Genomic DNA, 15,970 nt, shown 5'->3' on the forward strand with positions numbered 1-15,970 from the left:
CGCAGAATCTCATTCACTCTACTTTCTTAAAATCAATCCTACTTACTAACTACTCCATTGACTAAATATTCTAAAAATATTGAATCTTAATTTTTTTTTCTTTTTGACATTTTACCAAATTAAAACTAAAAACATTTGTTAACACTTTACCAAATTAAAACTGAAAACATGTTTTTCACATTTTACCAAATTAAAACTAAAAACATTTTTTCACATTTTACCAAATTAAAACTGAAAACATTTTTTTCCCCATTTTACCAAATTAAAACTAAAAACATTTTTTAACATTTTACCAAATTAAATACTATTTTATCATATAATTCAACTGCCTAACTTTTAAAATCAAACTCAAACACTGCGGCAAACCACGAATAAGTTTTGGTAAATTGATTTGGTTTGCTTGATTAAAATTCAACTCCTTGCGTAACATTTTTTAACTTGCATGAAATCAGAAGCAGGAGAAATATAAGAAGAGAGAGATTATTAAAACCAAATTTGTTGACGAATGCCTGTAGACGACAAGGCATTAAATTCAGACCAAGCCGCGGACGATTCGATTCTCAGATAGGCCGAATCTTCCTCGCATATAAATTTATTCGTCCATTTTTTCCGTCTATGCGTGGAGATATAATCGGGGCTCCGTGTTACGAGGGTTTGAAATTTTTCATGTTTATTTGATTTTGTGATGAATGAGTAATAGAAGAATTATGGCTCGCAAGGAGGCTGTGCGGGATCTCGTGGAGGAAGCCAAGAAGCGCATTGTTTTGATCTTCATTTGCGTCATCGGCCTGGCATATCTCATGTCTCGTGAGTTCATGTCTTTTTTTATTCTCATTCAATGCTGGTTGCCTTTTTTAATAAAAAATAGGGTATTGTTTTAAAATAACGAGTGCCTTCAGTGAAAGGAATTGCCAGAAGTCGTTGGTAATGTCAAATTCTGCAAGAAAAAATATCAACAACTTCAGATTTTTTGACGTTTTGAATTGACGTCGGATTAAAATTATGGTCTGAAAAGAACGACCGGATAGGAGAAAGTTTTTTCGAAGATTCAGTGTTCTGAATTGTTGGTTGGAATAGGCGTTATTTGATTTTAATGTTTTACGTTGAGAACTTTATAATGCTGGAAATTATAACAAATCTTGTGGGTGATTTGATGTTTTTCATAAAAGAAATTCAATTTATATGTTGAATTGAACTTATGTGGTATAAATTTAGGAAACTTTTAGTTTTATATTTAGAAAGTGATAATCATTTAAGAGATTGGTTTTTTCCGATTGTGTCTGTTTCTTCAATTCTAAATGTATAATTGATGTTATGATGGAAAAAATAAACTTTCAATGACAAATCTACAAGAGCTTCTATGTTTTGGATTGTTGCCTGGAAAAGAGATTGGTTTTTTCGGATTGTGTCTGTTTCTTCAATTCTAAATGTAGAATTGATGTTATGATGGAAAAAATAAACTTTCAATGACGCACTTTAAAGTGATAAACCTAGAGCTTCTATGTTTTGGATTGTTGCCTGGAAAAGACAAGTACACCATCAAATTTGAATGTTTAATCTGATTTATGATGTTAAAAGAATAACAAATTTTTAGTGTTATTTTGATAATTTCAACAAACAGTATTTGATGTTTTGGATTGCTGTTTATACTAAAAAATTTTCAACTCTAAGTTCAAAATGATATTGTCTTGGAAAACTGAACAGGCCTCAATTTACTGTCTAGTTGGGATAATGAGTAGCAATCAAGTTATGAACCGAACGTTAATATTATGTTGACAAAATAATTACTTTTAAGGGATTTCATGTTTTAAAGTTCTTCGATTTTAACTACTGAAATGGAATTATGCTAGAAGTAATGAACACATTTTTTGTGTACTTGGGATAATGAGTAGCAATCAAGTTATGAACCGAACCTTAATATCATGTTGACAAAAGAATTACTCTTAAGGGATTTTATGTCTTAAAGTTATTCGGTTTTAATATTGAGTCGGAATTATGCTAGAAGTAATGAACACATATTTTTTGTCGAGAAACTGACTAGTCCTTAAAAGATGTCATGCTTTAAATTGTTGCTGGAAAATGTGTTTGTTAATTTTAAACTTTGACTTGAAACTTTCACAGAAAAGTTTAACAAAATTTTATACCTTCTTAATAAAAAAAGAAATCTTCAATTAACACCATTAGCAATAGTTACACATAAATCTAATTAATTGAAGTTATGCAGTAAACCCTAAATACTTCTGATGTTGTTAATGCATGTTTTGAAAAAGTGTTCTTCAATTTGAATAATTTAATTTGCAACGCAAAAGCAAACTTGTAACACTGTGTTGCAAAGAATTAGATTTTCTTGAAATGTTTTGAAATTGGATTTGTTTGGAGTGTACTCTTCAAATTTGACGCTGACTGGAAATTGTGTTGCAAAAGTTACAGTCCCTTAATGTTTAATGGCCAAAGATGGTGAAATGTCAACATCTGTATATTTTGGATTCTTTTTTGGAAAGTAATTTACTAATCCAAATGCTGAATTATAGTTGTATTTAAAGATCCTTAATACTACATTGCATAACCAATGAGCCCTTCATTAAATTTGATTTTTTTGGTTTTTTCTTGGAATGGGCATTTTTTACTTAATTATTAAAATGAAATTTTGCTGGAAAATCACAAGCCCTTAATTTTTTCAATGAGCACACCGTCTGTCATTTCTTATTAAGTTTTGGATTGTTGGATTGGTTGCTTGGGTAAAGGTAATATTGACATTGTGCTGCAGAGATGCCAAACAAATAATATTATATTGCAATAGCAACAAAATTTTAAAATTCTTGATGTTTTAGGTTGTCCTGTGGTAAAGGTACTCCTCAGGTCAATGTAAAATTGTTATCACAGCTAAGAAAACTACTCCAACTATTGTGTATAAAGAGGATGAAAGTTACAAACTTTTGAAAAGATCTGATTTTTTGATTGTTCTTTGATAAAAATGCTTGTGTAATGCTAAATCTGAATAATGCTGAACAAATAGCTAACCCTTAGTGACATGTAAAAATAACAAATCAGTGGAAGTGCCGCGTTTTTCAACTCTCAGTTATTTGGAAAATACAGTAGTCAATCATAAAGCAGAATTGACTTTGTGCTAGGAAAATGGCAAAGTCTTAATTACTATGTGCCATAAAAAGAAATCTGATAAAAGATTTTTGATTTTTTGGGTTGTCTGGAAAAGACGTTCAATTTTTTGCCTAACTGAATATTATATAGCAAGCCACAGATTGTGCAAATCCTTGAAGAGTTAACCCTGAGGAGGAAATTAATATGATGACTATTCCAATACAAGTAACATGACACTTAAAATGCAGTTGTTTTTCTTTTTTGACTTTTTGGTAATGGATCAAGGTATTGATGTTTAAGTTAGATTAGGGGATCTTTGGGCATGTTTTTTGGAAACATGTTTGCTAGGTAGTGATTTTGGTTAGATTGGCAGTTTTGGTATATAAATGAAATATTATTTATGAGGTAATTGTTTGCCTATGATACAGTGACAAGCTCTTCAGTATGGATGAACATGCCTGCTGCAGTTCTTGTAATAATTTTTGTTCGCTACATGTCATATGATCTTGATGCCCGAAGAAGGAAAGGAGAACAAGGTTCAGTAGCTTCATTGAATCATTCATCGCAAAATCAGTCATCCCTCAGTAATACTCCTTCTCCATCGCATCAAACACACATTGATTGGAGACAGAAAGTTGACTCTCCATTTGTTGAGGAAGCAATTGATCAATTCACAAAGCATCTTGTGTCTGAGTGGGTAACTAATTTGTGGTATAAGAAAGTAACACCTGATCAAGATGCTCCAAAGGAGCTTATAAACATCATTAATGGGGTTCTTGGAGAGATATGCATGCGTGCCAAGGATGTCAATCTTATTGATCTTTTGACAAGGTGAATAGCTTTATAGTTAATTTGAGTTTCCTGTAGTTACTACTTGAACATTATTTCATCTTCTTAAAACTTATAATAATAAATCTATCAATACAGGGATATCGTGAATCTGCTATGCGAGAATCTAGAGGTTTATCGAGTAGTACAAACCCATATTGGTGAAGAGGCCTTGAGAAGTTTGTCAAAGGATGAAAGAGATGCAAGATTGAAGTTATCTCTGGCAACTGATGACAAACTTCATCCAGCACTCTATTCAGCCGAGGCAGAGCACAAGGTTCGAGGTTATCTTGCCATCTTCACATATTTTTATTATTTTATAGATTGAATAATATTGTGGTTTACCGTAGTCTAAAGATTGCCTCCTGTAACATGGACCTGTTTTTGGCACTTTGAAATGTGTCCGTAATTTTTTGTCTGAGGATTTTGTAACCTGTTCTAATTCAAGTTTTTATCAGTACGGTCTTTTTTCAGGTTCTACAAAGGTTCATGGATGGTGTTATGAGTTTTACATGTAGATCTGAAGATTTGCAATGCAAATTGTTTCGATATATTGCTAGAGAGCTACTTGCCTGTTCTGTGGTCCGTCCACTCGTGAACTTAGCTAGTCCCAAGTATTTTCTGCCACTGGTTCTGTCCTTAAATTCATATTTTTTCCTGAATTTGAGATTCCTCATTCTAATACATCCTAAGCTGCCCTAGATACTATGGTTGTTCATGTTGTTTTATCACTTTTTGTTGTCTTTAATTTCACTGGCAGGTTCATAAATGAACGAATTGAATCTGTTGCTTTAGCCCGCAGTAATAAAGATGAAAAACAAAACAAAACTTCTGATTCTGAGACAAAACAGAGCAAGTCTTCAAGATCGAGGTCTTCGACTGATCATTTTTCTGGTTTCTTAGATCGCTCTGCTCCTGGGGTTGAACTTGTTCAGTTGGGACCTAGTCCTAAACTTGACGGGAAGGAAATGGGATCTATCTGTAGTCCTCATCACGAATCAACAAATAGCTATCTTGGGCTATCTGCAGGAGTCCAATCGAAAAATTCTATAGCTCAAAATTCCCAACAAGAGGGTAATAAAGTCATTGATATTTCTGGAGAGAGGTTTAGGTTTCCTTCTAAACAAACCGAGGGGACAGGAACTCTTGGTGTAAATGATAGAACCATTCCGGCACATCCTTCCTCAGGTGGGGACTGGGCTCAGATGCTTGATACTATCTCAAGGAAAAAAACTCAGGCCCTTGCTCCTGAGCATTTAGAGAATTTATGGACGAAAGGTCGTAATTATGTAAGGAAGGATATTGCAACAAGTTTGTCACATACAGTCAATTCTAGAGTCTTTGATAAGACAGACCTTGGAAGGAAACCATTACGTGAGCAGCCAGATAATTCAGGTATAACTAACACCTCTTTGTCAGAAAGGAGGACAAGTTTTTCTCCTCAGGTAAAACAGTCTACTGATAATTTGGACAGTGTGATGAGAAATGCTGACAAATTGAAGCAACCTCCCCAGAATTTACACATGCACACTAAAGTTGACGACCCCTTTCATCAGCATATGGAGATTGTAGAAGACAGTGGCAGTTCTTATACAAGCGAGGAGGATGAAAATGGCACTGTGACAGGACTTGGTACACCTGGTGTTAAGGTATGGGATAGCAAAAGTAATAGACGTGTATCCACGACTCATGTAAGACACCCTTTGGAAAATGCTGAGGGCGATCGGGAAAATCATGGAAACAAAAATCACCTTAGGTATCACAGGGTATATAAAACTGCATCTGGCCGTAAAAGGGCTAGATCCCGTCCGCGTGGAGATAGCTGGCAGGAAGTGGAACGAACAACATTTTATTTGGGGGAGGGTCCAGACATCTTGACCATTAAGCAGGATGAACCTGTGAAAGTGGAAGATGAGGATAGTGAGAATGATGATCAGAGTAGAGTTACTAGTGGGACAATGGCTTCTTCATCAGATGCCACTTCTTTCATTAATGGAACAGCAAATTTATCTGGAAGGAATTCTCAAACCTCTCATTTAGCTGCAAATTTACCCTGTCAGCAGCTGCGTTGCAAAGTATGTATTTATTTTACCATCAGCTCAATGTGTCAGAAATTGGACTGTATTGCAAGAAAGAATTAATTTTAATATCCAAAATTATAAGCAGAATTGGCTAATAGGTTTATTTGGCATACGTATACAGGAAGATACTATGTTTCCCATCAACAATGAGATTGTGAAGTACATACAGATAGAAAACTAGTTAGGGGAGCGCATACTGCATTTTTGAGCTATGGTGCTTATCATACCACAGACAATTTTGCATAACTGGATTCCTAATGAACTGAATGCTTTGTATAGTCATGTAAATGGGAAGGGAAGAAAATTGCATCTTCTAATTTTTATGGCTCATGAACAATGCAAAAAGTCTTATGGAATTTCTTTTGCAGGTTTTTGGAGCCGACTTTGTTAAAAGTGGATCTAAAACCATTGCTGTATATTCGATCTCTGTGACAGATTATGCAAATCATTCTTGGTCAATCAAAAGAAGGTATTTTATTTAAAAGATATTTTTTTAAAGTTCTATCCATCCATTTATTGTTGCTATCATAAATTTTTGTGTTGATGGTCAGTTCTTTTTGGTATTCTTATTTAAAGCTTCACTACTTTTGGAACCATTTTTGTTTCATGTTGTTTTTGGCCTGACTTTGTTTAAGGATTGTGGAAAATTTGATGTATATAGATTTCGACATTTTGAAGAGCTTCATAGAAGACTCAAGGATTTTCCAGAATATAATCTGAATCTTCCTCCTAAACGAATTTTCACATCAAGTTTGGATGCTTCTTTTGTTCATGAGCGCTGCAATTTGCTCGACAAGTATTTGAAAGTGAGTAATCAATGATTTAATTTCATCAAATATATTGAAAATTGATACTGGGTATGTGCTATATTGCTTAGAGATCTCTTGTTTTCTGCACATCAATTTTTTTCTCTCTGTCTGAAAGTGAGAGAAACAAATTATCCATCTTTAGAATTTAACCCATTTTAAAGCACTTAGTCATTTCTGACTTGTGAATGGTTTCTTGGATTTGATTGGCCACATCATTTTTGCCTCTATCTAAATGTTGGTCTTGCAATGTACCATTATGGGGGTCTATAGTTTCATTCATGTAGAATGATTGGCCACTTTTAGTAGTTCCTGTTGAGCTTTCTTAAAAAAGCATACAAATTTAAATGCCCACAAATAAACTTCTAAATTTTAATAATCACTCTGTTCACAGTTTGCCAATAAGATATAGTGTATGCATACGTATTATATTTTATTCTTTTTAGTTATACTTCCAACCGACTTCTATGTCTTGTTGGGATGCATTTTGACAAATAAAGCTTCAAAACATCTTGTAGCAGCCCTTCCCCAATTCATCCATCAAATATAGTGGAAGTATGTTCATTTTATCTGTGCCTCTATCTAAATGTTGGTCCTGCAATGTACCATTATAGGGCTCTATAGTTTCATTCATGTAGAATGATTGTCCACTTTTTAGTAGTTCTTGTTGAGCTTTCTTAAAAAATCATGCAAAATCAAATGCCCACAAATAAACTTCTAAAACTTTAATAACCACTCTGTTCACAGTTTGCCCATAAGATATAGTGTATGCATGTATATTATGTTTTATTCTTTTTAGTTATACTACCAACAGTGTTCTATGTCTTATTGGGATGGATTTTGACAAATAAAGCTTTGAAACATCTTGTAGCAGACCTTCCCCAATTCATCCATCAAATATAGTGGAAGCATGTACATTTTATGTCGACATGGGGATAGCTCCTAACCGAAGGAGATTACTACTTAACAGTTACAAAAGAGGCAAATCCTTATCTTTGGCTGGTTTATATTTTCCATCTCATCAATTTCTAGAAGTGACACAGAGTTTGTGAAATAGGGTTGACACTGTTAAAACTATGTGTTAATGAATATTGCAAACCATACTCTGCAGATTTTACAGGTACTGCTTGGACTAAAGATTGTGTTGAAGATTAAATTTGTGTTGGCATGCTGCTCTGACACTGAAAAATATATATATATCCTAGATCCATTTTGAGAAGCAGTGATCCCCACTACTGAAAGTTGAGGGAGGTGGTGTCGAAAGAGTTTATTTCAACTTGTCTTTTTGGTGTACCAATTCCTTGGATGAGGCATTTGACCGAGCTTCATAATTTGTTATATTGGAATTTCTTAATTTTTTTGTGTCTGGCCCATGATTTGATGGTTTAATCTGCTATTATTTTCTTCTTCTTATTTTAATTTCATGCGAATCTAAATCACACATTTCCTGTTAATTATTAATTAACTTATCACAATTCGAATTGACAATTGTTCAATCAAACTTTCCTAGCTTTGTTCATGACAGATGCAAATCTGAGTACAAAAACCAGCTAACTGGGAGCATTGAAATAAATTTAAACACGATTTTCTGGTTTAACCATGCAAGTTGAGATGTATAAACAATTGGCACCGTAGTGTGGAAAATATTTGGTTGATCGTAAGTATGAAATGTGCAACAAACAACTTCACCATTTTGATCCGCATAGCACAGACCGGAATTAATGGATATAATAATTTCATGAATGATAATTAGTGTTGGAGTTGAGAAAAGCCAACTCCGAAGACGCCCAAGATCACCTGCATGCGAGAACCTGTCAAAGAGAAGCCAAGAAGAGGAAGAGCATGGAGCAAGGGAAAAACCCTAAACGGACATGAGAGACAATATGTGCAAACACAATAAAAATGTATTTACAATATGCACAATGCCTTATGATAATACAATGAGGGAGCCCGCTTATAAAGAGCTCATGGAAGCTTGTAGAACAAGCTGGAAGGTGGTAGAAGATAAGTGTGACAGCAAGAAGGGAACAAACTCCCGTGTTGTCAACAACTAACCACTACATGCATTAAATACAAAAGTATTAAATAAATGCATGACCTAAGTAAGCTTAAGCAAATAGAATAAATAATTAATAATTAATTATTTACTCTAACACCCCCCCTTAGGTGCAACTTAGGGAAATGCCTTAAGCTCACAAAACTAAGATGAATGCATAATGGGTCCCGGCATTGAGGGCATTTTAGGTACCCAAGTACAATGCAAGAAGATGCAACCTCTGTAAACGAGGAAAGAGAGAAAACCACGTGGGAAAAACCCTCCCCCAAAAAGAGGTAAGAACCTAGTGAAGAACTGAAGAAGTCTCCAACTATAAAAATTGTCCCCTAAAACAGGAACAAGAAGTGATCATGAAGAAGCAGCATCATTGAAGCATGAAGAAGCCGCAAAATCTGCCAAACTGCTGGTTTGAAGAACCTCCATGGAAGAAGAAGGCACGAACCGAGCATGTCTATATGGTAGATGATCCATCTCACCGAAATGCATAGGTAGCCAGCCACTGCAATCGCCTTGTATATAGGATCAACCACTAAATACATAGTATACACTATCGAACCATCGAACCATGGATGCATTAGAACAACACCATAACCCCCCCTTAATGTAGGCGGAGTGTGATGACAGGCAACTGAGAAGGTGGGCCAAAGTCTCCTGCAAATGAACCAAGAACGAGGAGAGAGGGAAAGAGGTACAGACACCTATAAAGACACGGTCTAACTGACTCTGCATGGGGCTAATGTCGTGGAAGGGACACTCACTTGACAAAGGGAGAATGCCTAAAACAACAAACAATAATCCCCCCCATGGTGCTTTATGAAAATAGTGCAAGTACAACTGACTCAAAACAACATTCATGATTCTCGGAATGCAAAAGTGGCACTTTATCTCAGTGCGAAACAAAAAAGTGCTTCAAAATGATAGCTACAATGATCAAAACTGAAAATGAGCTGAACCAAAAGAAAGTACAGCCGAAAACAAAGCAAACCATGCCAGGAAAACGATCCTCGGGCCTAAAACACTCAAAATATCTACCATATAGCAAAAATGCCAAAACTATGATAGAAAGAGCAGAGGCCAAAAGTGAAGAAAAAGGACTACATTTCTGAAAAGGTGATAGAACCAGCTTTCCAAAAATATAAAGTTTTCAAAAAACTGACATGGGACGCAAAAGATATGCATGCCGAAGTCAAAAACAGGACTTCGGACTTTGACTGAAAAAACAGGCAATAAAAAAGCATCAAAACCAAAAAATACCTGCACCAAAATCTTCGTCTCGGAACCAGCTTTCTGGCGCTTCTTTCGGATCGAAAAAATACCTCCTTATGCAAAAGTTATGGCCAAAAAACCACAAGTAGGTCCAAAAGCAAATCAGGAGAGGTGCAAGGCAGGTTGATGACATCGCGCTGACGTCAGCAAGTCATGCGATTAAATTTGACGGCTTGGAGGTTGTCGCTGCAAAAGAAAAATGCCATGTGGCATCGCCATGTGGCAGGTATGGATGATGACTTGGCAGGGGCCACGTGGCAATGTGCCACGTAGCACGCCTGCCACGTGTCACGCGCGGATTGGATAACCTTCCATTGACTGTGCAGTAGTGCCAACTGTCTGGCAGGTTGAGCTGTCGGGCGCTGATTGGATGAAGACAGTCCACGTGTCGGACAGCGGGCAGAGCGGAGTGGGCGGTGGGGACCGGGCGGAGGTGGCCGCAGGGGCGGCGAAACACAGTGGCACCGCCGGAAGGGCGGAGCGGGGGGTTGCCGGCCGGTGGCGGCCGGGCCGGGGCTGCCCAACGGCGGCTCAGCCGGCTGCGGTGGCCGGTGAGCGGTGCGCAGGTGGCCGCCCGGCGGCGCGCTGGCGGCGGCCGATTATATATATATTTTTTGAATTTTTTTTCGCACTGCGTCCGTACGGCAGACCTTGGAGGCTTCAAAAAATCCCCAAAATTGCCCTGTGTCCAAAATCGAAAAGCTTTATAAGAATCCTGACTGCAAACGGCCTTCCGGATCCAATGGTGATGTCCGTTTGGGCTGAACGTGCTCCGAAAATTTGCTGATCCCCTGATTTGAAGAAAAATTACACAAACAAACTAGGGTTTGTGACTCCAAATCACGGCTTCAAAATTTCTTCAACGAAGCTGCAGCAGGAAGGCTCTGATACCATGTTGGAGTTGAGAAAAGCCAACTCCGAAGACACCCAAGATCACCTGCATGCGAGAACCTGTCAAAGAGAAGCCAAGAAGAGGAAGAGCATGGAGCAAGGGAAAAAACCTAAACGGACATGAGAGACAATATGTGCAAACACAATAAAAATGTATTTACAATATGCACAATGCCTTATGATAATACAATGAGGGAGCCCGCTTATAAAGAGCTCATGGAAGCTTGTAGAACAAGCTGGAAGGTGGTAGAAGATAAGTGTGACACTCCCGTGTTGTCAACAACTAACCACTACATGCATTAAATACAAAAGTATTAAATAAATGCATGACCTAAGTAAGCTTAAGCAAATAGAATAAATAATTAATAATTAATTATTTACTCTAACAATTAGGAGGCTTAAGCTGTATTTGTTTAATATAAAATATGAGTTTCATTTGGGATAGTTCAGTTCTTACACCATAAAGATATGTACATAATTAATTATTGAGTAATGTCATTGATGAATAAACTAAGAAACAATTTGTGAATCGAATGATGGCAGCACAAATGAGCTGCTGAGTTGTGGCTTTCTTGCGAAATATGTAAACAAGGCATCATAATTAATCTCTAGATTTCTCTGTCTCTTTCTGTCTGCCTCACTTTCTTTTTCTTTCTGTCTCTAGCGGCTTCCTTGAGAAATATGTAAACAAGGCATCATTATTGATCTCTAGATTTCTCTGTCTCTTTCTGTCTCTCTGTCTGCCCCACTCTCTTTTTCTCTGTCTGTCTCTAGCATACCATACATCAGGGCCAAAAAAGGGTGTTGTTGGTTATTGTCATCTTGTCTGCCTCACAATTATAATGTATGTGCACTAATATTTTGTTTTCAATTAACTTAATACTCCAGTTGACTTTAACCTTAAGAAATAATTGAAATGGTATGTTTATTCTACATTTACCTTAATTCTTATTTGTATCTTTTGATAGTTCATTTTAACTTTTTTTGTTTTCTTCTTTTCAAGCGTTATATTAAGAGAAATTTGATGTGTTTGAAGAATTTGAAGATACTTCCAATAAGGACTGGAATAGTTGGTCGAGAACAGAAATTACATGTGAATGTGTGGTCGGTAAATCTTGAGAAAAATAAAAGCTAAGTCTGATCTACAATTCCTTTTTAGTAGTTTCTGTTAGAGTCTTATGATGGTATCCTTTCTTGGCTCTCATCTCTTTGAACCCCTGGGCTTGTTTTTTTCGTGCTAAATCGTACATACAACCATTGGGAATGTGTGTTCACTAAATTTAACTGGACATATTAGCAATATTGATAATTTTCATACAGGATTATGTCTTCATTAATTTATAACAAGATTTATATGGATGTTGAATTGTTGGACTTCATTTTTTATGGGCTTTTGTTTGCAGGATATTTTCATTTCCAAATATAGTGAGATTGATTCTGTTATTTATTTGCAGGATTTGCTCTTACTTCCAAACGTTGCAGATTCTATTGAAGTTTGGGATTTTTTAAGTGTTGATTCGCAGGTGTGTTTTGTTTGTGTGGGAAATAATCTATTTTTATTTCCTAGTTTGCACTTCCATTTCTGCATATGTTAAATTTTAGTGATGGAAAAGTGGCTTTAACTCATTCTCTGTCTTTTTGACAGACATATATGTTCTCAAATTCGCTCTCAATAATTGAGACATTATCAGGTGAGTGATTTGGTGATGTTGTGGAAGATATACTTAGTATTTCTGTGCTAGTCATTTGTGATATTTGTCCAGTGGTCTTTTTTCTTTCGTGTATTTATCTCTTTACACAACATGTGGGCAGTTGATCTTGATGTCAAACAGCATGGGAAACATTCAAAAACCCTTGAAAATTACACGAAGAATAAACAAGAACAGTTAGATCAGATCCCAAATAAAATGCAAGTAAGGAAAAATAATTCTGCTTCTAATCTGGCAACAAGCAATGTTAAAGAAGAAATCAGATGGCAAGGCAGAGAAACTGAACAAGATCAGCTGGTAAAGACGAAGAAACAACTTGAAGGTATGCACATCTATTTTACAGATAGTGGTTCAGTCAATTGAGAGCACAGGAAATTTTAAAATATCTGAAATAAGTAGAAATGCTGCAAGGTCAGAGGCGAGTGCATCGAGGAATGCTTCTGACATATTTGGGGCAGTTGAGGATGATTCTCCAATACCTTCCGAGGTAATCTTGAGCTTGAATTCCAGTCAAATTCCTCTCCTTGGGTAATTAAGTTCATGTTACAGGATGGTATTTTACAGTTGCATTGCATATTACACAGGGAGATTTCAAGATTAGATATGGTTATTGTGAAGATATGTTGTTTCTCAAATTAGGCTTGCATTTTGTAAAATTTGTATTTCTGCATTTTGGCAAGCTCTTCAACAAAGAGGAGTGGTTAAGTAAAAAGATAAATGGTTATGTTCTATTTTACTTTAGCTATGGTATGCTAGTAGATGGAATTATTATATGAGTTGTCTATGCAAGGCATGATTTATACATTTTGCTTATGAAAATGGCATTTCTTACCAACCATGACTTGTATTCAGCAGTGCAAGGACTGTAGCATGCCAACTTTGTGTATGGCTTTGTATGCTAAACAAGCTGCCCAACGCATGGAGCAAGACAATCATTTATTGTGGATTTGGTCGTGCAGACAGATTGCATCATATTCTATCAGAGATGCCTCAGAGGGAAGGAAGATTTGGAGACCAGAGCGAATGGGAAAGAGCATCATATTCTGTATCAAATTCCAATCTTAATTGTGGGTCTACTGCGCTCATTCTTCTTTGTACCCGTCGCTGTGATGAAATGGTACCATTTCTCCGCCATTCAATTCTTTGACATTCTCCCTGGTTTCCATATCTTCCCACCCCTCGCTCATTTCTCGCAACTTCCCCACTCTTCATTTCATGACGATGTCTGTCGACTCTACGCTGTAACCATAACTGTCTATTTATCTGCAACTCTCTTCTTTCACCATCTCTCTGGTTTCTGTAGCTTTCTATAAATCTGTCTTCTATGTGCTGTGATGAAATTCCACTGTATTTTCTCTGCCATTCTTCTGCTCTTTCGCATTCCCTCTGGTCTCCATATCTTCCTTCCCTCCGAGGCATCCCTGATAGAATATGATGCAATCTGTCTGTGGATTCTACGCTGTAACCAGAACTGTCTATTTATCTGCGACTCTCTTCTTTCACCATCTCTCTGGTTTCCATAGCTTTCTATAAATCTGTCCACTTTGTGCTGTGATGAAATTCCACTGTATTTTCTCTGCCATTCTTCTGCTCTTTCTCATTTGCTCTGGTCTCCATATCTTCCTTCCCTCTGAGGCATCTCTGGTAGAATATGATGTAATCTGTCTGCCTTTGTATGCTAAACAAGTTGTCCAACGCATGGATCAAGACAATCCTTTATTGTGGATTTGGTCGTGAATATGCATAACTTTTCAACAAGGGATATGTTTTTCGTAGATTTTTATGATCACGATTCATCACTGGCCTATTACTTTCTTAGACTTATAGATTGTTGGAGCTTTGGGGGCAACACCAAAATAGGGTTGAGGGGTAGCACCCCTTGTGGGGGTTTGGGGGTAGTGGCCCTCATGGACATTTGGGGGCAGTGTAAACTGACAAGAGTCCAGCAACTAAAATTTTACATAGATTTTTCTGAAGATGGTCTAGAAGATATTAGAATATTTTTTTTTTTTTCCAATGGTCATCTTAGTTAGTCTTTAGTTTATTAAGGAGTTTCTATGTTTGTCTCTAGTTCACGATTGTTTCTTTTAGAAACATCATCTCTGTAAATCTATATATCGAGTTGTTATCTCTACTGTTTAATATAACATTGATTACTATAACATGGTATTAGAGTGGGTTGATGGGATTTCATAAAATTATAAAAAATTGGCAAATTTTATAAGGGGAATTTGAGCCTCTTTTGTTCTAAATTTTTTTCCTGATTTTTTTGTAAAGGAAAAATTGTTGGAGGTTTTTAATAAAATTTTTGTGGTTTGTCTTCGAAGATTTTTGCTAAAAAACATGAGCCTAGTTGATGGTTTTGATCTTGCAATTTCCCGGTTTGAGCAAAAGCTTCTAATTTTTGAAGGTTGCATGAACTTGCATGTGCTTTTTGTGAGTTGCATGTTGTTTGCATATGCTGTTAACCACACAAAGTTTCGTGTTTTGTTGCAAGAAGGTTTCTCTGATGGGTTTTTAAAATTTTTTCCCTTCAATTTTTTTGATAGGTTTTCATATTTTTTAGCTGATAGGTTATTTGTGAGAACTTTGCACCCGGAAATTAAATTTTTGACGGAAAATTTGCAAGAGTTTGGCCGAAAAATTGAAAATTCTTCCCGTTAATTATTTATTGGTCAGTTTTTCTCTCCCTCCACTTTTAACTCTTGTTTTGATATTTATTAGTTGTTATCTCCACTTTTAACTATTGTTTTTCTTTTTCTATTTATTAGTTGTGATCTCCACATTAGTTCATGTTGTGATCTATTCAGTTAACTTTTGATTTTTAAAATTGATTTAGATTTTAGTTTTTTAATTTTTTTTTAATATTAGTTTAGTTTTTTCTTCAAATATTATTTTTTAGTTTCTATAATTTATTTAGTCAATAGAATATTTATTAGACATTATTTTTTTGTATTTCTCTTATTAATTTTTCAATATTCGATAAATTTAATTTAAATAAATAAAACTTATTAATCTATTTAAAAGATTTTAGTAAATATTATGTTATTTAAATTAAAAATTATTAATAATCTAATTTGTTCACATAAGATTATAATTTAAATATCCACTTTTAACTATTGTTTTTCTTTTCTTATTTATTTAAAAAATAATTACTATTATGTTGTGATCTCTAGTTATTAAACTTTTGATTTTTTAAATTGATTTAGATTTTAATTTTTAAATTACTTTAAA

The 15,970-nt window shown here is 35.6% G+C and overlaps 1 protein-coding gene across 4 annotated transcripts in view; it reads left to right on the plus strand.

Annotated features, from left to right (window-relative positions):
- Positions 1–373: 373 nt before the first annotated feature.
- Positions 374–15,970, plus strand: part of LOC149551313 (phox (PX) domain-containing protein) — a 49,307-nt gene continuing 33,710 nt past the window's right edge. The window contains exons 1-11 of one of the 4 annotated variants that reach the window (XM_089786873.1): positions 374–807; positions 3,528–3,930; positions 4,027–4,204; positions 4,386–4,541; positions 4,688–6,002; positions 6,377–6,477; positions 6,670–6,814; positions 12,482–12,550; positions 12,673–12,718; positions 12,840–13,058; positions 13,153–13,223. In XM_089786873.1, coding sequence (XP_089642999.1) covers positions 4,158–4,204; positions 4,386–4,541; positions 4,688–6,002; positions 6,377–6,477; positions 6,670–6,814; positions 12,482–12,550; positions 12,673–12,718; positions 12,840–13,058; positions 13,153–13,223 — 2,169 coding nt within the window. In that variant the 5' untranslated portion in view covers positions 374–807; positions 3,528–3,930; positions 4,027–4,157. Of the gene's footprint in view, positions 808–3,527; positions 3,931–4,026; positions 4,205–4,385; positions 4,542–4,687; positions 6,003–6,376; positions 6,478–6,669; positions 6,815–12,481; positions 12,551–12,672; positions 12,719–12,839; positions 13,059–13,135; positions 13,224–15,970 lie in introns of all 4 variants that reach the window. The other 3 variants (XM_089786871.1, XR_016352729.1, XR_016352728.1) reach the window with 3 other exon arrangements.

Source organism: Cupressus sempervirens, chromosome 6 (genome assembly GCF_028749045.1).
Source record: "Cupressus sempervirens isolate cs-2001-9-10 chromosome 6, ASM2874904v1, whole genome shotgun sequence".
NCBI lineage: Eukaryota > Viridiplantae > Streptophyta > Pinopsida > Cupressales > Cupressaceae > Cupressus > Cupressus sempervirens.